At 38.2% G+C, this 27,788-nt stretch overlaps 1 protein-coding gene across 1 annotated transcript; it reads right to left on the reverse strand.

The window, feature by feature from the left end:
• Positions 1–1,549: 1,549 nt before the first annotated feature.
• Positions 1,550–27,554, reverse strand: RAB38 (RAB38, member RAS oncogene family). Its single transcript, XM_084533532.1, has 3 exons — positions 27,229–27,554; positions 16,556–16,836; positions 1,550–4,216 (listed from the first exon to the last, which is right to left on the reverse strand). The coding sequence occupies exons 1-3, from the start codon at positions 27,431–27,433 to the stop codon at positions 4,064–4,066; spliced, it is 639 nt and encodes a 212-aa protein (XP_084389658.1). The 5' UTR covers positions 27,434–27,554; the 3' UTR covers positions 1,550–4,063.
• Between the last annotated feature and the right edge of the window lie 234 nt (positions 27,555–27,788).

Below are 27,788 nucleotides of genomic sequence, written 5' to 3' on the forward strand. Positions count from 1 at the left end.
TCATTGACCGTTTGCTGGCAATTGACATTAAATTGCATTTCCTGCATATATTTAACAAGTTCACTTCATTCAGCTAGACAAACTGTTTTATGAAGTAAAACAAAACTGCTATTTAAATATGCCCCTTGTCCTTCCATCCCTCCTTTATTCCCTACTTCTCTTCCTCCTTCCCTCCCTCACCCTTTAATATGATCAGGCATACTAAAATAGAATAAAATAGAAGAAGAAAAAAAAAAAAAGAAAAAAGAAAAAAAAAAGTCTGAAGACAAAATATTGACATACAACAATCCAGGCTGCATACCTAGGGTACTGTCCGAAACAACTATTTCTAAATAGAAAAGTTCAATGAAAATACATAATCTTGAAAATAGTGTATAAGAAGAACAAAGTCTGTTTTTCAGAGTCCAAATGGCTCTTTATTGAAAACCCAACCTGGTCAAATAAATTATGGTCTTTCTGGAATAACAGAGCATAATTTACATTTCACTCTATCAATTTTCCTATCTGAGTAATACGTATGTGCTCCAAGGTATATAGGATCACCATTGTATTTAGGATTGTCAGATACTGATTTTATGGAGCTTCAGAAATGGAAAATGGAAGACAACCCATCATTGCTGGTGGTGTGGTGGTGTGGCTGAGTTGGAAAATGAAGCTTTGAGTGGAGATGCTCAACCACCATTTTTCATGGGTGTGTGGAGCTAAGTCTTCATGCCTGGCAACTCACTTGTGCATCAGCCCGTAGTCCTAGGAGCTGGGATACGCAGAGGTGGTTTTATGTAGAACTAGAATGAAAATGAATTTTAAATCCATTTTGTAGTATCTTTACCCACTTGGAAGGCAATAGAGACTCATGCATTTTATTATTTATTGCAAAATGGGAAATTGTTTCATTTTGAAATGGTCATCTAATTAAGACAACTCATCTCTAATGACCAGCAAAGAGGACAATATAGAACATATAATTGTATTTATTTATTTTTTTTTTAAAAAAAAAGGAAAGAAAGAAATGTTAGGGATTGAATCAATATAATTAAATTTTACATTTGCTTCTGAAAGGGTATCAGAACAAAGTGAGCTCATTAATTCCAAACTAAATCTTTCATTCTGGCCTGCCTATGACAACCCCTTCAGAAAAGGCTCTGTTCACTTGATATCCAGGTGACATTCACACATTTATTGCATTATAGAAAGAGACTTGACAGTTTCTTATCACTTCAGTACAAATAAAACATTTTGAATTATGTAACCACCTAAACAGGTGGTCTATGCCTTATTCTTCATGGTATTGTTTTAATTCTTACATTATAAATATGTTCTGTCCTCCTGCTATCAAAAGCAAAATATAAGGTCCAAAACTGTGACTGCATTGAAACTTGATGCAACAGAAGCAGGGGGAACAGATGGTAAGATCAGAGTTTAAAGCAGGTTTGTAAAATATATTAAAAATTAAAAAAAAAAAAAAAAAGAAAAAGAAAGGAAGGAAGGAAGGAAGGAAGGAAGGAAGGAAGGAAGGAAGGAAGGAAGGAAGGAAGGAAGGAAGGAAGGAAGGAAGGAAGGAAGGAAGGAAGGAAGGAAGGAAAAGAAAGAAAGAACAAACGAACACCAAATGAGCAAATAACTATATATCCTCTAAGTGTTTGTTGTTGTTGTTGTTATTTTTAATTATTATTGTTAATTGCTATTATCCCAGACTTTAAGTCATAGCTCTCATAAATATTTGTGAGAGGAAGTTGTCATTATGCTTTCTGAATGTTGACTGTAAGCCACCAAAGACAAGCAATCAGTAGAGACCTAAAACACATCAGCAACTGCTAAGTTGGTTGCAAGTTGAGTACATAATTATTTTTGGAAGAAGCAAGAACTTCCTTTGCTTCACCTGAGGCACCTAGATTGTTAAGTAAATCATGGGATTCAGCTCATGAAGCTTAGCCCTTTAGAAGCCATCTAAATGTTTAGGTGCTTGCGTTCACCTGAGTGCTGATTGAAGGTATGAATTAAGTGTTATCCTTAATAAGGCATCCATACAACTTGACTTAAATAATGCTGTAAATTTGAAATAGCTGACCTGGCACTGGGTCTAAATTACAGCCTAGCTGCTGAGATTATTAAACCAGTAGCATGACATCCGTGTAGCCAGTTTCCATTTGCAACACATCTGCAGCTAATCAAATCATCCCATGCAGTCGCACGCTGCTTTATAACCTCAACTGGGTTAACTGAGGTGGAATAATTGAAGCTAATTGTTGCAGCTCAGGCAAGCCCTGGATAGATTTAAAACATTAAGGCATTACAGCACCATGTATTTATGCTAGAGGGCACTCATAATTCATATAATTGAGACACTGTGCCAACAGTAACTTTCAAGGAGTGCTGTGAGGTAGGTGTGTACATCAATCCCTATTTTACAGATGAGGAAACTGAGGCAGAAAGATATTTGACCCAGATCACAGCAGGAATCTGTGCTGAAGGAGTCTTGATCTGTGCTGAGATCAAGACAACTGGAAGTTATTCTCCTAGATAAAAAAAGCCAGCTTATTCATATATGTATATACATATATATATGTTTGAGTCCTTATGTCTATGTGTGTGCACAGGTTAATTCTGGATATGTATTTTTATTTTTAAAATTATAGACCTTATTTTCTTGTATGAAAATTCTGTGACAAAATGTATCAGTCCTCCCATCCATGGCGCTACACACCTCTAAGGACAGAAACCCATCTCAGAAGACAGCACTTGCCACTGAAAGTTCACAGCTTAGGAAGGAAAGAACTGAGTGGGAGCAAGAAAATGGAAGAAATATGTCTGTGGCAGGAGACAGGTAAAACTTGTCTTGCAGGCTTGCAGCCAAGTGTCAAGATTTCTTGTCTAGACACACTTGTCTGAATGACTCCACCAACCTGCATATTTTGTGATATTCTGAAAATCAGCCACTTCATTTCCACAGTATAGCTCAACAATTTCTGCAAATAAATATTCCAGGAGTGTTTACTCTCGAGACTGTTTCATTTTGCTTCCTATGGTCATTCACACAATTTTTTATTTTTATTTTTTATAAGAATGTTCTTCGAAAACAAATACCCTGCTGTTCAGCAAAGATGTATTCCTGAAAGGTTTATGTGTTATGTTATTGTATATTTTCCCATGAGAATCAACAGAATGGGGAGGTTGCATTCAGGGGCTCTTGGAGTACATACAGTTTAAACACATGGGGACAACATACATGGATGGAGGGGCAAGAACAAAATCATGGAGTTCTTTTTTTAAGGAGATGCTGGCTTTCTGAAATAGATAACCTTTCTGAAAACTGTCAGTCACTTCACTTGTGAGACTATACCCCTGATTCCCTATTTGGTCACCTCTCACCCTTGACTTGTTTCATTTTGCTTCATCTGAAGATAATGATAACAACTATGAGAATGTAACTCCTCTGGAAGGGACAGCAAAAACTACCTCATGTTCAGTTTCATAAGCTGAGACCTTCTGGGGAACTGACTGACATGGAAGGTTGTTTTATGTTCAACCTTACCACTTCATCCAGGAGACTGAACTTGGCAATATTTCACTGTGAGAGCTGTTGCCCCTTCCTGAACAGCTATATTGTCATCATCACCTTCCTTATATGAAACAAGATTATTCAACTGTAATGTGGGAACAAAACAGTGTAATGATGATGGTTGTCTGGTCAGAGAATTCAGAAGATGGGCTGGAGGACCAAGGGATAAGTAGGGTGTTGCTGCAGTCACATAACAAATATGAGATTTCAGAAACCACACTGCAAGGAAATAGATTTTGATATCAGTGGTGGTGCTACCCAACCAGGAAAACACAGCCATAGCTATGAGACTTATTTGACTAGTAGTCAGGTAGTTTTGAGTAGTTGCTATCAATGAACAGTTCACAACAAATTTTAGCTGTTAAAAATTTCTGGAAAATTTTAAGTATACTTTTGAGATAACTGAAATTTGCTTATGGACAATCTGTGCAGGCTGGATACATTTGGATACAGTATACATTGCGAGTCATAGTTGCTCAGATCTTGTAATAGTCTGGAAGTCTCTTAGGATTTAAAGCAAGCTGAACAACTGACAATCTTGCTGGAACTCAAGTGTGGTTTTATAATATCTGGTTCAATAGGCTGAACTGGATCACTCTCACTAGCAATTATGTGTTTCACCAGGCATCTGGAAGCTTCATTGATGTTTATATTTTCCTGCAAGTGAAAGAGAGAGGTTGATTAGTCAATATTAATTACATTATGCTGCATATTGCCTGTGTAGAGTTAAACTTTTCCCTGGGTTACATCAAAAGTTTACTTTCCTTAATAAACAGCTTTTAAAAATTGATTTTGACATTTTAAAAATGTTTACTTTCATTTTTTTAATTAGTTACATTTTATGTATATTAAGATTCACATCTCCTTTAAATTATACATAGAACTCACTTTAAATTACCTCAGTCTTGGTGATATGATTACTTCATTAAACTATACAAACACTAAAGAGATATTAAAGACAAATGGCTGAAGTAAAGCTCCAGAATCCACATTTCACTGCTTGATTAATGGTTACTCTGATTTTAAAATTATTAATTATCTGTCAGCAACTACAGGCATAAATAGCTCTTGTTTTTTAAGAACTTTTTCCATGGTTTCAGGAGGGTTTCTTTATACCATGCTCACAATGAAACTTGTGATGAACAGATTCATTGAAAAAATAATACAATCTCAAATTATTCACAAAACAGAAAAAAAAAAAAAAGTCCTATATCATTAAGGTTCCTTATTTATTATTTATTTATTTTTTATTTTTTATTGAGACAGTATCTCTAATGTACTGCTTCAGAAGATGTATATCACCATTGTTTTCATTTTCAAGACAGAAATCCTCACTCTAGATGCTTAGAACGAAATGAACAGCTCATCTTTTTCTACATGGATCTTTCTTCCATAGCATGATTAACTTGCTACAACTCTTACTTAGAATAAACAAAACAGCCTGTTCAGTGAGACACAGCTCAGCACAGCATATAAAATAAGCAGGAATACTGAGTAAGGATTTTTTTAATGACAGCAACCGGTATGGCTGGAATGAGAAGCCAGGCTTTCTAGCATAAAATACACTCTCCTACTCTAACTACTGGCACTGATCACTTATTTCATATGACAAGAGATAGAAACTCACTGCACCTTCAGTCTTACAGGAAATTATATCACACCTACACGCACACACACACACACACATATATATATAAAAATATAAGTATGTATTTATGTGTATGCACATACTTCTCTTGCTCCATCAAAATTATGTATTACTTGCATCTTAAGACTGACCCAGGTTTCCAAGCTGAATCTGAGGCCTACTGTACTGAGACCACACCCACCCACCCACCCAATGCAAGTCTACCTTCAGCAAATGCTCAGCATCAGTGCAGCATCACAAACAACCTGTAAAATTCGATGTAAAACCCTTTTTTATGCATGTTCAAAATTGTCAGATGAGATGTTTAAGAATGTAGTTCAGTTATAAAAAAGAAAACAAAGCACATGTGTGTGTTTCAGTAGAAATGGTACAATTATATGAAAGATCAAAAGCCAAAGCAATGGATTCTGTGAGGCTGATTTCTAATCCTCTTGCAGTCAATTGCAAACTCCACAAACTCCACTGGCCATAACTTTGCACCACAACAAAGAGTTGAAATCTGGAGATTTAACTGGAAATGTTAATTTGTGCCAACATCACAGGATTCTTCAACTACACAAGTGAATTGAAATATTTCAACTTTGACCTGTAAAGAATATAGTCTGGTTTTAACAAATCAGAACTTTAGACAAGCCATTTACATACTAACCCCTGGAAAGTAATAAAGATCTTGGAATCAGGTCTGTAATGAGCTGTCAAAATGCAACTTTATCACATGATTTTCCTGAACCAGACAAGCAAATTCCTCAACTGTGTATGAAATTTTTTTTTCAGGACACTGTGAAATTTTCTCAGAAAAAATAGACATTGAAAAATATTTCAGTTCTGCTGACAATAAAAGAAGGTTACCAAACAGAGAATAAAAAAAAAAAAAAGAGAGAGAAAAAAAAAAAATCCATCCCTCTGCCCCCCCCAAAAGAGTCTTTTCCATTATGTATTCTGTTGTTAATGGACAGATAATCATTTCATTTACCCGTGTGCCACTTCTCTTCTGAGATGGGAACATTTAGTTTTTTTTCAAGAATGTCTTAATGACTATCTCAGTTTGTGCCTAAATACATTAATATTCACATGCATTAACATGCAAAGGCACTTCATCAGAGACTTAAGATCATCATCTTATAGGAGTGGGAAAGAGGGAATGAACCCAAGCCCACAAAAGCATAAAATGGGTATAGGTGAATGGTCCTTATCCGCACTGGTGCTAGATTCCAGGTGGCTGAGACTAAAAATTCAGACAAAAAAATACCACCACCATCACCACCAACAAAACAAAATGTTGTTCTATTTCATCTTGAACTGAAGCTGAAGCAAAACTAGGTTATTAAATCCTCTATAGATTTTTTGGGGAAGTAAGCCAAACTTGAACAGGCGAATACTGTTTTGACATAAAAAAAATCAAAATATTTAGTTCTGGAAATATCAAAATGAAATGTTTTTCTTTTTCTGTATTGCTCTTTCTCCTTTTTAATTATTATTATTTTTTTTTTTCCAAATTTGACCCATATTGCTGATTTCTTTGATAGTTGCATCTTGGATTGAGTCCACTGTTTCACTGGGAAGTGTCTGCCCACATCCAGTGATTCTCTGTAAAGCAGGATTAAATAAATCTAAGTTTTATGCTCAGCCCTGGCCATTCCACCTGAATAAGCTTCTGCTTTCAGTCCATGCCCACCTTCCTCTCTGCCAGAGCACCATCCCTTCAGATGTGCCTACAGAAGTTTACGTGACTGAGCTCTTGCTTCTTCAGGCAAAATGTGCTGGTTTGCAAGGTTTCACTATTTAAAGTATTTGCAGCCAAGCAGTTAAAATTCTTCTATTTGTTCTGTATAAGAGGTAAGGAATAAAAATAAGAGGTATGTAAGAGGTAAGGAATAAAAAGTCCTGTCCGTAGTGTGTGCTGGATCAGACATATTCTCATCCTGCTTTTGTTCCAGTCATTCCAGAACATTTATGTGTATGGTCTAGATGTGGCGATTAAAATTTCTGCCAGGGGACAAGGGAGCAAGAGTTGGCCTTTACAGCCAGCACAGCTGTTTTTAAGCTTTTGTCCAACTCCACCCTTCTCCCATGGTTCAAGTGACAACAGGTACATGGTACAAATAAGAAGCAGTGCCTTAAGTCTCTCACTACAAGGAGGTTCTTCTGCCACCAAAGCAACTCCAGCAGTCCCAGCTCCATGCCTGGACCACCTCTGATGCTGTTGTTGCCTTTTATTCTAAACCTAATCCTTGTCCCAGATCTGTTGATCAGACATTGCTATGTTCTGGTCTGCCTAATGAAATATTGATTTCTGCACCTCTCATCCTAGAGTGTGTTTTGGAAAAAAAAAAAAAAAAAAAGAAAAGAAAAGAAAAAAAAGATCAATATTCTTTTAGGCAGCATAGCAGCAGCTGCAAACAGTAGAAGGTGATCTGCTATCCAAACAGACACCCAGAGACCTGGCAATTTTAGAGAATAGGAGGTGTTGAAAAGCAGTCTAGGCAATGACAGAGAAAAAGAAGCAGGTGAAAAGCCATCCAACAAATACAAAGAAACTAACAATCAGGATGTAAGACTGGATAGAGAGGACTAATCACAGACAACTTACTAATTGTACTGAAACAAGGAAACTGACCCCATTATGCCTAAGAATAAAATTAACCATTTGAAAAATAGGAAAGAAAATAAAAGTGAAAGAACAGAGTGAAATGGTGTCTGTCTATCTGTCTCTAGGTAGAAATCCTTTAACTGTCATCTCTCTTATGACTATTGTTCTACACAAAACACCTCAGAAATTGTGATAGTACTTCAGATCACCTTTCTTTTCCTTTCTTTTTCATTTTCACTCGGTTTCTTTCATGTTCAGAGCAAATTCTTTAGGCCATCCTGAAGAATGTACCCTGCCTTAATGGTGGAGGAAATTCTGAATATCAGGATGGGAATACAGGTTCATTTAGTCTTTGACATGTTACTAGATGCACTACTGTTTCTGCAGCTTATTTTCTGCAGCTTATTTAAATTATATTCTATTTCCTAACTTTGGATAGTTATCTAAATACTAGGGAAGGACTGTTTACTTACACTATTTTAAGGCTGTTAATACTCAACATGGCATCTTTTATTTGTTTTTCTCCACAGCATCTTTCTGAGTTAGGGAAGTGCTGCTAGAACCATTTACCAAATGAAGAAAATTAAGAGCCCCAGACAAAGCAAACTGCAAGAATCCTGGTCCAGTTCATGGTGGCTAGCTGGGAAGTTGGTGAAGGCACAGTTTGAAGTGTTTAAGTGTTGTTTGTTTGCTTGTTTATTTCCTCCAAGGCTTGTGAAAGGTTTATACTACAAGACCAAAAATGAAGGATCTTGCCACTAACATGGTGCCTTTATTGCTTTGGGTCCTCTCCCCTCGCTTTTCCACTACCTCTCACATACACTTCCTGCATGATAGCTCTTATAAAAACTTTTCCTGGACATCTTGAACAGGAGGTGTCTAACCTATTTCTGTGACTCTTGTGCCTTAATAAGCCCCAGCACATGAAAGATGCTGTCACAGTCAGTGCTGCAAAAACTGAGTATTGAATCCAATCCTAAGTGAAAATCAAAACTTGCTACTGTTAATTCTATTACCAAAGTAAAGCAAAGAAAATAAATGTAAGCAATCTTTGAAACCAGAAAGGAACACTGAAAGACACAAATGAAATTACAGTTTGCTCTGTAGATAAATGTCCTTCAGAAGTATCTCAAAGGACATTTTTGCGGAAAGAATAGCAACTCAAGGGGAGAGGGCTGCATGACTTAAAACATTTGATCCCATTGCTATGGGAAATTTTATAGTCTTGTAATGCAACAATCAACCGAAGGGAAAATAAATACTCTCTTGAATGTCTCACAGTAGTATACAAGCCCAGCAAGCTTCTTTGTATTCTGGATTGTTTTCTTCCTTACAGACTCTTAGCTCTTTACTGAAGAAAAAAGGCATTTAATAGTTTTATGGGCCTGTCTCACTTCCAAATCAAACACTTTTTATTCATTTTTTCTTTGCCATATAGATATCTTAGGTTTGTCTTTCTGGTTGTTTTCAGATATAAAATTGCTCCCTTTCTATATTCAGGTATTTTGTATTTTCTCTGACTGAATCTGATGCTTCTGAATCTTGTCTTGAAAGTCAGGGAGAAGGGCTGGAAGCTAGCCAGTGTTATACCCATGTACAAAAAGGGCATGAGAGAAGACCCAGGAAACTACAGACCTATTAGTCTGACCTCAGTCCCTGAAAAAGTAATGGAGAAGATGGTCCTGGGGGTTATTGAAAGGCAGTTATTGAACAAAGCTATTATCAGGCATAGTCAACATGGGTTCCTGAAGGGAAACTCCTGCCTTGGTAATTTGATATCCTTCCAGGATAAGGTAACCCATTTGGTGGATGAAGGGAGGGTGATGGATATGATCTTTCTGGATTTTAGTAAGGCCTTTGATACTGTCCCTCACAGCACCCTTCTGGACAGATGGTCAAACTGTGAGATGAGCCAGCAGCGTGCCCCGGCAGCCAAGAGGACAAACAGCATTTTTGGGTGCATTGAAGACAGCATGGCCAGCTGGTCAAACATGGTGATTCTCCCACTATTCTACCACTCACATCACCTTCAATATTGTGTGCAGCTCTGGGCTCCATGATAGAAAAAAAAAGGATGTTAATATCCTTGTAAGAGTCCAAAGGAGGCCAACAAAGATGGCAAAAGGGCAGGAAGGCATTTGTTATGAGAAGAGGCTGAGGAGCGTTGGGGTGTCCAGTCTGAAGAAGAGGAGGCTGCAGGATGACTTCATCATTTTCCAATTTTATTTCTATTATGCACTAAAATCCAGGAGAAGGCATATGATTTAAAATTCATTGTAATGTGCACTCTCCCAGTGCAACCAATATGAGGAAATGGCTACACATACTCGCTTATCAGAGTAGATAATCTTGTAAATCATGGGCAGCAGAGACTTATTAAGATGTTGTGTTGTATTGCTGTGGTCGGGTTTCTAGGAAAATGTAACAGCGTGAGTTAAAAGGCATCCAGGTGCATGAACATGAAACTCTCAGATGTGAAATTCTGTGACTGCACCCCTGAGAACCAGATAATTTCTGGGACTGAATTCTTAGAGCTGTTTAGAAATCCTGTAACAAAATCCTTTCCATCAGAAGAAGCTGATTGTGTGGTTTCAGGGCAGTCTGCCTAAGGAAACATTGGCTCCACACAGAGGCATTGCCAGGCCTCATGGCTGAGAAACCAGAGCAGCATGTCCTTCTAACCTCAGAGCTCAGCCAAGGGCTCTCTTAGATTTTAGATTTTCCTAAACTGAACAATTTAATTATTTTGAATAAAAAATTTTGAATTTTCATTTTGGAAGGAAACATTAAAATTTCCAGGTTATTGTGAGCAGCAGGTGTACTGGAACTGAAGTAAAACACATGAAATTGAATCTAAACACAAGAACACTTTATTACAGTGGGGATGACTGAGAACTATCACAGGCTGCCCGGAGAGACTGAGGAGTGTCCAATCTTGGAGATCTTCTTAATGGACTCCATTGGGCTAAACTAGATAACCTCAAGAAGCACCTTCCTCAATAATTCTGTAATTCTGTGAATTTTCAGCTTTTGGCCGGTACTAAATAATGTATTTAAGAACAGTGATCCATGGAGCTATAGGACAGCTCTGATGCCTCTAGTATGCTCTGAAGCAACTCTTCTTTTAGTTTCAGGAAACAAAATCTGCAGAGGATTCCACATAGAGTGACTGTATATCTGAACTGTAAGCTTCTGCCTTAGGTGTCAGCTTTGTTTCACTAGTTTTATGGCAGAAACAGAAGTATATTTCTAAGTCTCTGTGCAGTAAAATGGATTAGATGGATTAGACTTTTTTTAGACTTTTTTTTTTCCACAAATTTGAAAGAAAATGTAAGAAGCCATACATTCCTAACCGTGTCTGGCAGCCTCAAATGGATTGCTTTGGTTTCGGTTACCAGATCAGCAGATTAGCTGTTGTGTGTCAGCATAATTTATACATATGTCCAAATGACACACACATGACCCTATTTTGTCTTTATGGAAATCAAAACCATGTCCTCTCTTTGAGTTTTTTTGTTGTTGTTGTTGTTTTGTTTTATTTTTGTTTGTTTGTTTTTTAACTTTCATGATTGTACAGTCAGAAGAATTTATACTTTAAACAAGGGACAGTAGAGCTTGCTTCATTCACACAGCTCATTGATAAGACAAACAGAACTGCTGTCCTTGCTTAGAAGTGGCCGGGTCAGAGGAGAGAGTGACTTTCTGAAAGGTCACCCAGCAGATTAATGGCAAAGACGACTCCTGATTCCTGTTGCAGAATTTGAGCACTATGACACATTCTGTATAGCTTGTCATACAAAAATAGAAAAATGATACATTATTACCTACCTTTTCTATAGAAGGAAAGATTATATAACTTTTTCTAGGTCCAAATAGGATGTGTCCAAATAGCCCAAAGACTTGGTGTTCAGTCTCCTGGTCACAGTGCTCAGCACAGAGGGAGCTCTGTGCTCAGCCTAGGTTGGTAAGGATCTGGAAAGCATGGCTACCAGACCTTCTGGGCAATATGGACAAAATGTGACTGTCTTTTTACCTAATTCTCCATTGTTGACAGTGGAATTATAGCATGGAATGAGAAACTCAAACATGATCATATTACAGCGATGGTAAGTGGTAAGGTATTTCAATTCATTTCTGAAGTAGGTGTTTTCAAGCACAATAGTTTTGCCTGACTTGTCTGTTTTGATGCATGAGTTCCATTTCCATTATGAAGTGATAATAAGCTTCAAATTGCTGCTCTTCTAATCCAAGTGAAAAGCTAGTCTCTTTGAACCGGGAATGGTGGTGATAACAGTTTAAAGGCTTGGAAAAGTGAGTGGACATCTCAGCTGCTCTAGCCACAAGCTGGATGATTGAAGGTGTGACAAGAATGAAAAATTTTCTCTCTTTAAATAAACGTACCTTTCACAATAATTGTAATGAAATTGATTAAATAATTTACTATTAAGGATTATTTTGTGAATATCCGGGGATGTGTTTTTAAGACTGCAATCAATATGAGCAAACCAAAGATATGTGTAAAAGAGACAAGGCTCCCCACTGGAAATATGGTGTTAAATATAACATGACTATACTACATTGTGCTGTTGCCCAATGAGGTCCTTCTCACATGAGAAACTATCAAAAGAAGTTTCTATGTTTGTAGGGAACAGAAGATTGGAATAGGCTGAATATTTCCTTTATATTAATGTAAGAATCAAAACTAATACAAGAGAATACATTACATGGCTCAAATACTTTACATTAAAGTTGTTAACTTAAGAAAAAACAGCACCAGGGAATAATACAGTGATGTATTTTGCTGTTCTGCCAATTCCACAGACAAAAATTTCAAACCATTGACAGCCTGAAACATGGTAGGTACATATATAGCATGCTACTTTAGGCATGGCGACTAGAACTTAAAAAAAAAAAAAAAGTTTTTATAAATAATCACCTTTGTTTTTCCAAAACACATAAATCATATTCAGTTTGTTCTGAAGGCTATAACATTTCCAGACACGTTGGCAGAAAACCTCTGGAGATCTAATTATTCTAGGATACCACAAGAAAAGAGTTATTACTTATTTGAACTACTAAAACTGCTAGCTGCAATACGATGACTTCTCTGTCAGTGTTTTTCTACTTCAGAAAAGAGTTTCTATTCTCTATAGCAAACATAGCTAGATTTTTATTTTCCCTAGAGCTGAATTCAACTATTTAATATGCCTCAGGCTGAAAGAATACCAGATACATGTAACATCCAATATTTTAAAATAACAGCAATAACAACACCTGTTTAGGAAAAAAATAAAAAATAAAAATAAAAAAAAATAAAAGAAAGAAAATAAAAAGTGCACAGGCTTAGTTCAGAACTTAGACCAAATGGGGAAATTATTTTTATATAACTTAGCCTAAATGTGACTTTTACAGTCGTTAGTGGGATTACTTTGTTTTGAATCATTTTAAATAATTGGATTTCTTTCTGTTCAATCATGTCTGGACTGGTAAACAGAGGACTGCTTGGCTAGCAGTTATTTCTGAGATAAATAAAGTAAGGAAAATCTAAATAAAGTAAGCTAAAAAAAAAAAAAAAGTAAGGAAAAGAAGTAGGTTGTTTTTGTTTTGTGTTTGTTTTTGTTTTGTATTTGCTTTTTTTTTTTTTTAAGTCAAAATCTTATACTTGTTTGTCTCAGAAAAACCCAGACTGATTTTTCCTCTGTTGTCACTTCTTTTAGATTTAATTGTCCTTTACATTTCCACGATTCTCCACAAGAGTGCCTATCTTCTACCATTATGGTAAAAACTCTGCCACCTTTGAAATTCTTTGTACATTCATTCCCTGCCTTGACTTTAAGTAGTCCATAGTCCAACAACATAAATGCTTTGTTCTTATTGTTTTTAAAAGAGGAGGACAGATGCTTGCTGGGGACTAATTCATAGAACTCACAGTATGGATTCCTTCCTCATATGCTTTCTCATACGTCAAAGAGCAGTGAGCAGCTGCTGATCCAAACCACCTAGAACAATGAAACCTGCATCCTTTAAATAATGGTCCATCTTGTTCCCCTGTTCCATCTCCTTCTCTTCGTAAATCTTTTAGATCCAGGCATTTTAAAACAATCAAGTCATTTTTCTGCAGATGATTTTTGTGGTGATTTTGCCCTCAGGCCTGAGTTTTCAGTGAATTGGTTCTTGTCCCCAGGAAATGTAGAGTCATGTAAATGTCAGAAACGAAGAAAAAGTAGTTCTGAAGAAAACAGCCACATACAATGTTATACATCACTGGTGAGCTGGATCCCAAATACTCACAACCAGATATTTCATGTTATTTGTGGCCTGAAATGCAGCTAGACACCTAAGAAAATATTGAAAAGTCCAGAACATGTAATTCTTACACAAACAATAATTTGTCCTCATCCTGTTTCTTAAACAGAAAAAGATACCATCCTTACTGGATTCTGGTGGCTTCATCCAGCAAAAATCATTAGATAACCACACTGAATTCAAACCATGCCCTGCAAATGTTGCAATGAAAATAACCTTATACATAGAGAAAGATAATTTACACATGAACCTAGACCACAATGTCTCCCTAGAAAAGCCATTTTGAAGAGACGGTGGCTAGTTTTGAAGCCCATTCAGTGGGAAAGTAAAGACACTAATCACAATGACCTCTCAGCCAACAACTCATACAATGCTTGAGGCAATTACCTGCAGCTACCCCTGCTGATTGCAAATGAAATTTCTTTTAAATATTAATATTTTAGAAGATATCAAGACCAGAAGAGTAAAATACAGGTATACCTTTCAAAGATTCTTAAGTAACTTTCACAAAGTGTTTAAAAGAAATTAAACAACTAAATATAACATTTTGGTTTTCAGTCTACTAACAACTTTAGCCAAACCAGTGCCAAACGGTTTACATTTCAAACACTCAAGCATTCCTCTGTTCTGTTAATGATGAGAGCAGCTTTCACAATCAAAGAATATAATAAACATAATATCCACCAAGATGTTATGTTTAAATCATTATTTCATGTACAATCAAGCTTCTACTAAAAGTCATTGTCATAATAGGAATGAAATAATTTGAATAGCAGAAATTCAAGTTCAAGCAACACTGATTAGATACCTTTGTTGCTGATGGGAATCAAGACATGAAATTTCCTATGTTTTAATTTCATGTGCTAGAAAAAATCAAAGTCACATTGTGGTAGAAAGTATACAAACATAATAAGGGTATAAATTTTAGACACCTATTGAGAGGATATAGAGAGTTAATATACCTTGGTAGTAAATGGAGAGCTAATGTTCCTTTTGGGAGAAAATTTTCTACGTGTCCAGTTCAGGATAGTATAGAAGGGTATGTTTTTCTCCACTGAATCCAAGAGGAGTCTGGACAACCACATCACAGGCTCCTCACTCAGTGAGTCCATCTCTGCTCCAAAGCAGTTAGAAACAGAAGCAAAAATGGATTCAGGCACTGAGATGACAGTGTAGGTGGAATTTAGGTACTTGGGGTCAATAAAACTATCCAAAAAGTCCCATTTAACATCAGGAGAAGCCAAATGCTGCTTTCTTAAATTCTGTAGTCATGAGCCAAAGGCAGACAATAGACTGGAGATACAAGAGTATCCATGTTTTATAGATGAAGTATAGAGGACAAAGGCTATATTTAGAAGACTAAAAATACTGAAAGCATTTGAAAATGTGTCTGTGGGTATTGGTGTTACTGTTATTGGTATTCCTGGTCATATCTTCTCTCCATAAATAGAAATCTTGTTTCAGAAGCAGAAGTTTTCCATTAGTCCTGTATGGTAACCTTATTCTTCATTAAAAGTTCACTGCATATTTGAATATAGTCTTTATGTATTAATAAAATTAGTTGGGACCTTTTGTCAAAGTCAACCATGCATCTGAAAATCCTCAAGGTTATGACTATCTTCCACAAGCCATAGCAATATCCAGGTGATATGTAGTCATACAGTCTGTGAGATAGTTCCCTTTCAGAAAACCTTAGGCTTACTATGCCAGCTCTGCAAATTTTGCATGTACTGATATTGTCTGAGAAATCTCAAATTGGTATACAGGAGCACTGTATGTTTAAGCTTTGTGCTCTAAACATCCCAGTGCCTTTTTAATCTTGAATGCCTTACCCAGGAAATCTGTACAAAGGCAAAGAATTTAACCCAAGAGAAGCTCATTCAGCAGTTTGACCACTGATCTCTTCCTCTCTGGACATGTGATTTTTCTGAAAACGTTTTTGAGGATGAGAACTTACAACAGTCAGAATAGTACAACCAGAGTAGTGCTACCATGGACTGGCTTTCTGGAATCTAACACAATGAAGCTCTTGTCTCAAATCAGGAGATCTTACAGACAGTGGTTATATAAAAATTTAGAGACAATGTTCATTGTTAAGAATTATGAAAAATATCCTCATATTCTCATAAGAGGTAGTCTTTGGGTCTTGCCAAAGGTCATCTTCTTTCTTAAGCTATTACGCAGTAAATTGTTGACTGTTTACATACTTTACTGCTGGCCTATAATCTTAGAGCTGTAGCATTTCATAACATTGCATATAACTTGTTTTGAAAGAAAAGGCTTAAAACAAATATAAATTGCCATAGAAGGCTGTATTACTTTACAAATTCACCTTTAATTAAATCCACCAATATAAGACCTTTGCAAAATACATATTTCAACTGAGTGACCTATTTTGGAAAACAATTTCTCTGTTCTTGGAAAAACACTTAAAAAGAAATGGAAACATTACCTTGGCTGACGTTTCAAACCAGCCCACGAACCCATTTTCTTTGCAGAACTGATCCATCTTGATGCCGTTGTTCATAAGAACATCTATTCCCTGGTCACATTTGTTTGCTAAGAGGACTGTCGGCACAGGTTTGCCATTTGGAAGAACCAGCTTAGAGTCCAAATCCTCTTTCCATTTTGTCACTGCTTCAAATGTTGCGGGTCTTGTAACATCAAAGACAATGAATGCCCCCATGGCCTCTCTGTAATAGACCCTGGTCATGTTTCCAAATCTTTCCTGACCTGTGATCATGAATGTGGGGAGAAAAAATAATAATTGTAAAAATCATTGTTTCCAGTCTAAGTCAATATTTCACATACCAGATGTTCTAATAGAATATTACTGAAGGTAGGGCTTGATTTTGTAAGTAAGTCTGACACCTCTGGAAGGCTACTATTTATCTAAAGAATGATAAGTAGAGTACTAAACTCATGTATGAAAATGTGAGTACAGAGGGAAAAAGCAGTTTTAAAGCAAACATACAAGGAAATGTAATAAATTTATGACAAGCTTGTCATAATACTTATTAAGCTGCCAGATTTCTGTGGACGGTACCCAGATTCTTGGTGTACATCACAGGAATTTAAACGACTCACAAAACATCTAGGTATAAGATTTGAAGCTCCATGATACTACAGTATTATGTGGGAAACATCTAATGCAGATGGTCTCATGCATGACAGGAAGTCCCACACAGTTTTATGCAAGTGATTCTAGTAAACAGTAGCTTAATTAAGCTCTGGAACTATACCAGGCAGTAGAGTCATTATGACCCTACTGTCACTGACAAAGTAAAACACAGAGGTGCAAAAGGTGTGTTTAAAGCTTTACAAAAGTGGAAAACATTATCAGAAAACAGAAAACTGCAGTAGCAATACAAGGAGCTGTACAGCTCCAGTAAGAGGAACTGGGAGGAAAAGTTTTACACTAGATGTGTTCTTAAGTTTTATAGCTTTATTTGCTGAATTAAAAGGATTTTAAGGAAAGATAGTTAAGGTTCTTCTCCCCCCACATTTTTTTTATTTTTATTTTTTTAGGTAACAGTACATTATTATATTTCAACATGGACGATTGGAAATGTCTGTTATTTTACATGGTTAGTGATGAAAGATATCAGGATATATTTTTTTTTAATGTGTGTGCTGTTTTCATGGGAAATTTGGCAAAAAAAAAAAAAAAAGTAATAAATATAAATAAATAAAGCACACAGAATTTTCCTCAAAGTGAAAAAATAAAAACATTTAAAAAAAAATAATTGATCTCACTGCTGAGCTGTGATCCCATAATTACCAATGCTTGAAACACCTCAAAGTAACAGCAGATTTAAGTAAGACAGCCATTGTATTTAGCTGTATGTTTCCATAGCTGAGAAAAAGTGCTATGAAAATAGACAATACTCCATGGAAACCTGTTTTGGCCTGATTTTCCTAATGTGCATAGTTTTGAGTGGGTTATAAAGACAAGAAGATTGTCTGTCTCACCCCAAGAAGTTTACCTGTAGAGGTTTTATGAATGGAATTTGTGCTGTCAAATGTAAAGTTGGAATGAGACCTGATGCATCCTGATTGCTGGGCTTCTAAGCCATGCAGTTTCATTTAATGGAAATGACACTGGCCAGACATACTTAGGGCCAGACCCTGGAATTTACTGAATGCATGTTATGGAGCCAACACCATCTATTTGTGTCATTCATCTTTGGTTTTATGCAATAGTTCTAGCAAACACAAAGTCATTCACATGATACAGAAATTCAAAGCAGATATCTGTCATCCCCAAATTTATTCTAGATTCTTTTTTTATCTTAAACAAACATTGTTTTCCATTGATAAAGCAAGACAGAAATATAAAAAAAATCTGAAAAATATAAGGTCTGATTGAAAATTTCTTATGGTCATGCTTTATTAAAATGTCTTATGATTCCTATTAGCGGGCTGATCAGATGAATGGCTAAGTCATGTGTTATTCAACAACCTCCTTGTTGAGCAAACTTTTTTTCTTCTGCAAGAAGGTACCTTCAAACAGAAGTCAAGGACTGATTAGAATCTCATCAATGAGGTCAACAGCAACATATACAATTAATTTTTGATGTATATTGCATTACAGTGATACCTTACACTTCTCATGCAAAGTTCTTGAGTTGCTTGCACAGCAGATGAGATGTGGATATGTAAGAATAACAAAACTTGGGTCTTACACATATTACAGAATCACAGAATCACAGAATTTTCTAGGTTGGAAGAGACCTCAAGGTCATCGAGTCCAACCTCCAACCTAACGCTAACAGCCCTCCACTAAACCATATCCCTAAGCTCTACATCTAAACGTCTTTTGAAGACTTCCAAGGATGGTGACTCCACCACTTCCCTGGGCAGCCTGTTCCAGTGCCTCACAACCCTTTCAGTGAAGAAGTTCTTCCTAACATCTAGCCTAAAACTCCCCTGGCTCAACTTAAACCCATTCCCCCTCGTCCTGTCACCAGGCACGTGGGAGAACAGGCCAACCCCCACCTCGCTACAGCCTCCCTTGAGGTACCTAAAAAGAGCGATAAGGTCGCCCCTGAGCCTCCTCTTCTCCAGGCTGAACAAGCCCAGCTCCCTCAGCCGCTCCTCGTAGGACTTGTTCTCCAGGCCCCTCACCAGCTTCGTCGCCCTTCTCTGCACCCGCTCAAGCACCTCCATGTCCTTCTTGTAGCGAGGGGCCCAAAACTGAACACAGTACTCGAGGTGCGGCCTCACCAGAGCTGAGTACAGGGGGACGATCACCTCCCTAGCCCTGCTGGTCACGCTGTTCCTAATACAAGCCAGGATGCCGTTGGCCTTCTTGGCCACCTGAGCACACTGCTGGCTCATATTCAGCCGACTATCCACCATCACTCCCAGGTCCTTCTCTGCCTGGCAGCTTTCCAACCATTCCTCTCCCAGCCTGTAGCTCTGCTTGGGGTTATTGCGCCCCAGGTGCAGGACCCGGCACTTGGCCTTGTTAAACTTCATGCAGTTGACCTCAGCCCATCGGTCCAGCCTATCCAGATCCTCCTGCAGAGCTTTCCTACCCTCAAGCAGATCGACACACGCACCTAACTTGGTGTCATCTGCGAACTTACTGAGGGTGCACTCGATGCCCTCGTCCAGATCATCGATGAAGATATTAAAGAGGACCGGCCCCAGCACCGAGCCCTGGGGGACGCCACTAGTGACTGGCCTCCAACTGGACTTGGCTCCATTCACCACGACTCTTTGGGCCCGGCTATCCAGCCAGTTTCTAACCCAACGAAGCGTGCGCCAGTCCAAGCCAAGAGCAGCCAGTTTCTTGAGGAGAATGCTGTGGGAGACGGTGTCAAAAGCCTTGCTGAAGTCAAGGTAGACCACATCCACAGCCTTTCCCTCATCCACCCAGCGCGTCACTCTGTCATAGAAGGAGATCAGGTTCGTCAGGCATGACCTGCCTTTCATAAAGCCATGCTGACTGGGCCTGATCGCCTGCTTCCCCTTCAAGTGCTGCATGATGACTCTCAGGAGGATCTGCTCCATGAGCTTTCCTGGCACTGAGGTCAAACTGACAGGCCTGTAGTTTCCTGGGTCTGCCCTCCGGCCCTTCTTGTAGATGGGCGTCACGTTTGCTAGCCACCAGTCGATTGGGACCTCCCCCGATAGCCAGGACTGTTGATAAATGATGGACAGCGGCTTGGCCAGCTCCTCTGCCAGTTCCCTCAGTACCCTTGGGTGGATCCCATCTGGCCCCATCGACTTGTGCACATCTAAGTGCCGTAGTAGGTCACCAACCAGTTCTTCATGGATAATGAGGGCCACATCCTGCTCCCCATCCCCTTCCACCAGCTCAGGGTACTGGGTATCCAGAGAACATCCGGTATTGCCGCTAAAGACTGAGGCAAAGAAGGCATTGAGCACCTCCGCCTTTTCCTCATCTCTTGTAACTAAGTTTCCCCCCGCATCCAGTAAAGGATGGAGATTCTCCTTAGTCCTCCTTTTTGTGTTGATGTATTTATAGAAACATTTTTTGTTATCTTTAACGGCAGTAGCCAGATTGAGCTCCAGATGAGCTTTGGCCTTCCTAATTTTGTCCCTGCACAGCCTCGCTACTTCTTTAAAGTCCTCCTTAGTGGCCTGCCCACTTTTCCAAAGCTTATAAACCCTCTTTTTCCTCCTAAGATCAAGCCACAATTCTCTGTTGAGCCAGGCCGGTCTTCTTCCCCACCAGCTCGTCTTTGGGCACGTGGGAACAGACCGTTCCTGCGCCATTAAGACTTCCCTCTTGAAGAGCGCCCAGCCTTCCTGGACCCCTCTGCCCTTCAGAACCGCCTCCCAAGGGACTCCACCAACCAGTGTCCTGAGCAGCTCAAAGTCAGCCCTCCGAAAGTCCAATACAGCGGTTTTACTGGTCCCCTTCCTGGCCTCGCCAAGAATAGTGAACTCCACCATTGCGTGGTCACTCTGCCCTAGACAGCTCCCGACGATCACGTCCTCCACCAGTCCTTCTCTGTTTTTGAAGAGAAGGTCTAGCGGGGCACCTCCCCTGGTAGGCTCACTAACCAGCTGCGTCAGGAAGCTATCTTCCACGCTCTCCAGAAAAATATTCAGCACTACAGTTTTCTAAGATAGGTGTGATGTAGAATATATAATAAATAAATAATTTGCAGCAAAAAAAATCCTTCATCACAAACAATGAAGGTTAAAGGAATAAAAGGCTCAGAAGAAGTGTTCTTCTGGCTAGTGGTGATAAAGTACTGACAAATGGTGTGACTGATTTCTTGTCCTGCTTCCAACTGCATTTGCAGATACCTAGGTTTTCCCTCCACTGAAAAGTCCCTGTACTAGTAAAAGCAACTTTATGCAGACAGACAGAGCTCACCAACTTCCATTACAAATCATCTCAAAGAAAGAGAAGGAATGGAGCTGATGACTGAATATTAATTTACATTCAGATGACTGAATATTAATATATGAACATATTTAGCATAATGATATTATGAAACTTTGAAAAGAGGTAATTCATAGCCACAGACTTTTAGCTTTATGTCATTTGCATAATGGATTCACTCTTATTTAAATTGCATTGTGAAAAGGGGATCTCTGTGTTTTTGTTGTGCTTCAAGTACAAAAGATTGTATCAAAGCACCTGGGAAGACACTTCTTCCAAAGATTCCAAATTAGTTGAACAAATATTTATCTTAATAGACAAGGTTCCTAAAACCTTTTCACTTAGCAGAATTACTCATGAAAATAGGCATTACTTGATGGTGTCAGAATGTGGACTTGTTTTTTCAGAAACACAATGGCTTAGGCGGTTATTATGTTGCAAACTAGGTCAACCATTAGGTATTCAGTGGTATCTCACAAGCAGCCTTGAACATTAGAACCTGCTTTATTTCATGAGTGACTGAGGCAGGTGGTTTTTGCCTTTTTTAGAAAGGATCAGAAATTTGTGAAACGTTTGTTTGATCTGGCCCATTGGGCTTTGCAAGGCCACTGGCATCTGGCATCAAGTCCAATGAGTCTGATGGCTTTTGCCCACTGAGATGCTGCTCTATGGTGGGATTCATCAGCCCTAACTTAGGTTCTAAAAAATTAATTTTCTGTCTAAGATTAGGGTCCCTTTGTAGTCAGGGACTGAGAAGAGATGTCTAGAGGACATTCTCGGCAAGGACAGACTTTTAAGAGAGGTCACATAAGCTTCCTTATGGAGGTATTTACTCTCTGCCCGTGACTCCTTGGTGAGCCCAATGTGACTAGCTTACACTCAGTTCAGGAAAAGATGTCTAATTGTTAAGCCAGATGAATTTTATTCTACTTTGAAGTCATCCCAAAGAGATGAATGTTCCAAAGCAACAAGATTTCCATTAAAGGGAAGGAATTCCTTTGTGAATGGTACCTGTCCACGCTTTTATATTGATCTCAGAGACTTCTGTAGCAGGGTAAGGTATCATTTAACAAGCTTAAAGCAATCAACATCTGAACAATTATAGTTTATAAAAATGCACACTACATAAGCATGACTTCTACAGAACTTCAATCTCCAATAACCACTATTATCTTTGATAAAGTTATAAAAACTGATGAGAAAGTGCTAAAACTCAGATAATTTCCACCATAATATCTGAAAAATAGTATAGATAAAAATTGTCTAATGCCCACATTTACTGTGGGTTTTACTTCTTACTACTATCCCTCATCCTTGGAGGGAAAAGTTTGTGGAAACCACACGGCTTTACACAGAGGGCCTTTAGCCAACACTGAAAAGCTGGAAAATGTGCAAAAGGATTAAACATTTTTTATCTTCTACTTCAAAACAACTTTCAGAATTTTGACTCTTCAAGTCTAGTCATTGACTTTGTGGAAGCAAGACTGAAACATAAACCAGACTAAAAAACTCCACATACTGAGCACATGAGAATGTGGAGAAGCAGGCTCTGAGCTGGATCAGGCTACAGATCCCATCAAATCCCCACCAAAATAAAACTGTCACAGTCAGGGAGTTATTTATGATTGCAGACAATAATTTCAAGGTAACTTAGCCTAGAAATCACCATGACTATCTTAATTATGCATATGTACTGAAATGCTTAGCAGCCACTAAAACCTTAAACCACTGAGGATGTACAGTGCCTCGCATCTGTGAATGGCCCGTTTAGTCCTTGTGGAGTATACTGGTCCCCAAAACTTTACAACTATTCAGACATTTGTCTATATCTAAGCAAATACTATTGTTTTTGAATGTTAAAATGGCAGGGAAAGGAAATCAAACTGGTCTTTTGTCACCAGTATTGTGTGAATGTCTCCAATGCAGTGGACCGACCATTTATGAGATAAGATCCAGCCTTGTGAAAGTAAACCAGGCTATTTTTGGTAGCAATGAATAATCCAGCCCACATATACATGTATGCAGTGATGCCTGTTCTGAAGTGTTCTGTGGGAGGCTCTGAATGCTGCCCTCTGCCCCTCATGTCTCTCCCAGAGAGCTGCTGCCTTAGACCTCCTGTCTGCAACAGCTGGCTTCATCAAAAATGGTTCCAGTCTGCAACTACAGGACCACCCCACCGCAGGAGGGAAGCCTACAGTAATCCTATCTTGTAAGAACCTTGTTCCAAATATAAATATTTCTTTTAAATGTTCCCTTCCAACAGTCTGTCCACAAATCTAAAGGATGATAGTATAGAGGTAACAGAACAGCTAAAGAAACAGAACAAAAGACAGAGGAGCAAGATTGAAAGATATTTGACACAATAGCAGAGGTGGTAGAACACTTCAGGAGGGACAACAACACCTTAACAGAGAGTTTAGGACATTCAGTGAAATAAAATGGATGAAATTAAACACAATGAGAATCATACCATGTGTATCTTCTCCCACACAAAATAGCAAACATTCAGTCACCCAAATCATTAGACACTTCACTGGATCAGACATAAACTAGTACATTTTAATGACACTATGTTGTCATTAGAGACATCAAAACATGAGAAACCATGAATTTTTATCCAATTATTCCTATCTTACAGCCAGAGCTTTAGGAACAGATATACTATTTTTCAAAAAAAAAAAAAAAAAAAAAAAAAAAAAAGAAACAAAGAAACCAATGTAATAATACGTGAAGAACAACCACTTTTATCTGTGAATTATTATTTTCTAATGATTAGTTATTATTGTTCAGCATTTATCTCTCATGTAAAAAAAAAAAGCATGCTCAACATTTAGCTATTAGATCTTATTTTAGTTTTGTTTACCAAATTAAGGAATACACAATAATATATTACAGAAAAATATATGGTATTTCACTATGAAATGAGATGGCACCAAACAAATTTACTTTCTTCCTGTTATATCTGTTATAGGAACTACGTAATGGGTAAAATTGGTCCTTCTATGGATGGAGTGCACCACTCCTCCCATGAAATCACCAGGTATTTAAATCTTACTAATAACATAGATAAGTTTGATGCTAATTTTACTCAAAACATTTTTGAGAAAATTATTTATATATTGTTAAAAAATGTACTACCTACTGATGCACACAGTGAAGTGCAAGGAAGAATACACATTATGCTTAGTAGTAGCGTTCACTGACTGTATAATGAAGGGGGAGGCTAGGATGTGAGACATGCAAAAATACCTGAAATATATATATATTTATATGTTTATATTTATATATAAGTATCAATATGAAATGCTATTCATACATTGCAGCATTTGTTTCAATTAAAAATGTCCTAAATGCTAAGCCAACATCCTTAATCTTGGTTAAAGAGAGAAAATTTTACTTGGGGGCTTTACCCCCCCCAAAGCTAAGCATGACCTAATAACAAGGATTCAAGCAAAAAACAGGGATTGTTCTGAAACCAGGTATTTTTTTTATCTCCTCCTACTCCTACATATCTGTGTTTTGCACGTTGACACATGAAAGCCACAGCCAGGGGAAAACGCTTCCATTCCCTCCATATGCCGAATCAGTTTCATTTCGTTTTCATTTTGAAACAACTTTTTTCACATCAGCCAGATGCCATATTTGTTGTAACTTCTATGCCAGCACCACACTGATCTGAATTCAGAAGGTTGCTTGCAGAACTTAATTTCTATGTATAGCCATTAACAGCTAAAGCTCCTCACACAGAAGTCATTAAAACTGAGACAGCAACTCTGTCTATTACTGGCCGCTGTCTTGACCTTCACAGAGATGCTTTGAATTGAGCAATTCATATGAAATTTAGTACTATGCTGTAATTCTCTCTGTCATGTGTGATAACTCAGAAAGCATGCTAGTCATTCAGTACTACAACTCGGTGTAATTGCTTCTGCAGCCTGACTGAAAGCTACATCATATGATCTGCCAGCACATGATTAGTAGTGTAATAAATCTCTGAAATTTCAGAGCATGCAAAATGCATTCTTTAAGTCCCCAATGTACTTGGAATTTACTATTAAAGACTTTTTTTTTTTTTCTCTCATGAAGAAAAGTTTTATTCTTTTTATTCTTCTTTTTATTAAAAGTTTTATTTATAAGTGTACATATTTATCATTATAATCAGTCACTGGTGAGCAATAAAAGCAATGCTTTCCCCATTATTCAAACTTCTAACAAAAAAAAAACAAAACAAAACAAAACAACACCCAGGTTTCTCTAATATCATAATCCCCCCCCAATTACATTATTGTGTAAAAAAAAAAAAAAAAAAAAAAAAAAGTTGAGGATATGCACATTTTGTATAACGCAGTGTTGTTGCATAAGTTTTAGTGCCTCGGTGCTAAATTCAGAGCTCAGATATGAACTAGCTAAGCGTAGAAGAAAGGCACTCCCTCAGTTGATAAGAATGTTAAGAATTTTCCTATTCCACTAGTTTTACTAGGTACAACTGCAGACTAGATCTCACATATGAACTCACAGGCTGGCACAGCTGCCTAACAGCTGATGCAATTTTCACCTTCATTCCCTACTTAATGAACATAACTTCTTATTTTAATTGAGTTTCAAAAATGCCATCATTTTTGTTGTAATATATTGTGTTATTGCTGAACTTGGGTTCTCATATACACTACATGAAAAATGAATACTTATATCATGTAAAATATGCCATGCACAGCTTCTGTTTTGTGCACTGTATCAAGTGGTTTATTCCTAGGAAGGCATGTGGCAAGAAGGAGTCTAGGAAGGCATGTGGCAAGAAGGAGTAGCTGTGGTTTTAGTTGGAAGCTAGGTATAAAAAAACTGAAACACTGATTGCAACAATGTCAATTCTGTATTTTTTAAATAATGCAGGCATGCAAGGATAGATGGAGTTCTTTAACCTGTTTTCTCCCCCTGAGCATAAAGTTCCTTTTTTGCTTGATGTTAGAAAAAAAGAACAAGTAAACCTGGGTAAATAAATTCTAACAAAGAATTGCCAAATACAAACACTAATCTTTTTAAAGTGTGTCAGAAGTTTTTACATTTCATCAGACACAAGGAATTGGGCACAAGGAATGTAGGATGGAGAGGATGAGAAAGGAAGGAAGGAAAGGAAGGAGGGAAGGAAGGGAAGGAAGGAGGGAAGGAAGGAAGGAAAGGAAGGAGGGAAGGAAGGAAAGGAAGGAAGCAAGGAAGGAAGGAAGGAAGGAAAAAAGGAAAGAAGGAAAAAAGGAAGGAAAAAAAAGAAGGAAAAAAAGGAAGGAAAAAAAAGGAAGGAAAAAAAAGGAAGGAAGGAAGGAAAGTAGGCATTGTGATCAGGTAACCCTGATATATTTTTTCCTCATTTTTTAACTATAAAAATCATATTAACTGTCTTACTTAATCCCTCATCTCTTCCACCAAATTAAATAGACACAACAAGAAATTCTTGTCAGCCTCCCTCCCATCACAGAGATCTGGCAGCTGCAGGGGAAGAATCAGGCCATTCAGAGAGAGGAGACTGTGTCTGAGGGCTTGGGAGAAAAATCAGACAAGACAGGTTTTGCTCTGACATCCCTTGTCTATGGGTCTGCTGGCTTTATGAAAACTCCAAAATTTCAAGCTGCCCTGAAATTCTCTCTCCTCAGTCTCCTCTCTCTCACTGCACAGGTAACTTAAAGACCAGAACAAATGAATTGGAGTCTATATTTTGTACTGTCTCTAGATGGGATACAGGGCACAGGGTTCCCTTCTGTACTCACCTGCAATATCCCAGAGTTGCAGCCGTACCACAGTCTCAGCATCCCAGCTGAGGACCTTCAAGGCAAAGTCCACGCCGATGGTGGCCCGGTAGTGAGGAGAGAAGTTCTGGTGGACATAGCGTTTGATGATGCTGGTTTTGCCCACTCCCAGGTCCCCGATCACCAGCAGCTTGTAGAGGTGCTCCTTCTGATTGTGCTTCTGCATCTTTCCTGTTGCTGTGGCTGCTCCCTGCAAACTGATTGCATACTCTGCCCCAGGAATCCTGCCAGCCTGAGAGGAAGAGAGGGAGTGAGGAGCCGGGGAGGGAAGCGAAGATGGTAGGTGGAGGCTCCTTCCCTTTGTACGGAAGCAGGATCACCAAGTCCAGCAGGCAGCCCTGCTGGGAAATGAAGTAAGCAAGGGACTCGGGGAAGAAAAGTCTCCCAGAAAGTTTAGTGCGTACATGTGTAAAGGTCAGCACGAGGTGTGTCTGGGATTAGTCTGACTGCTAAAGACTTTGCAGGAAAATTAGTGCCACAGTTCTGTTCCCTGTTTCACTCCTCACTGGAAGGACAGTGTG

This window comes from Aythya ferina (assembly GCF_964211825.1).
Source record: "Aythya ferina genome assembly, chromosome: 1".
In the NCBI taxonomy this organism is placed as follows: Eukaryota; Metazoa; Chordata; class Aves; order Anseriformes; family Anatidae; genus Aythya; species Aythya ferina.

What these genes read in the sequence shown, in the direction of transcription:
- RAB38 (XM_084533532.1), bottom strand. Translation starts at nt 27,433, where the DNA reads ATGCAGAAGCACAATCAGAAGGAGCACCTCTACAAGCTGCTGGTGATC. An exon ending in GCAACTCTGGGATATTGCAG is followed by an intron (nt 16,837 to 27,228) that starts GTGAGTACAGAA and finishes TCATGATCACAG; the next exon opens with GTCAGGAAAGATTTGGAAAC. An exon ending in GGTTTGAAACGTCAGCCAAG is followed by an intron (nt 4,217 to 16,555) that starts GTAATGTTTCCA and finishes TTTCACTTGCAG; the next exon opens with GAAAATATAAACATCAATGA.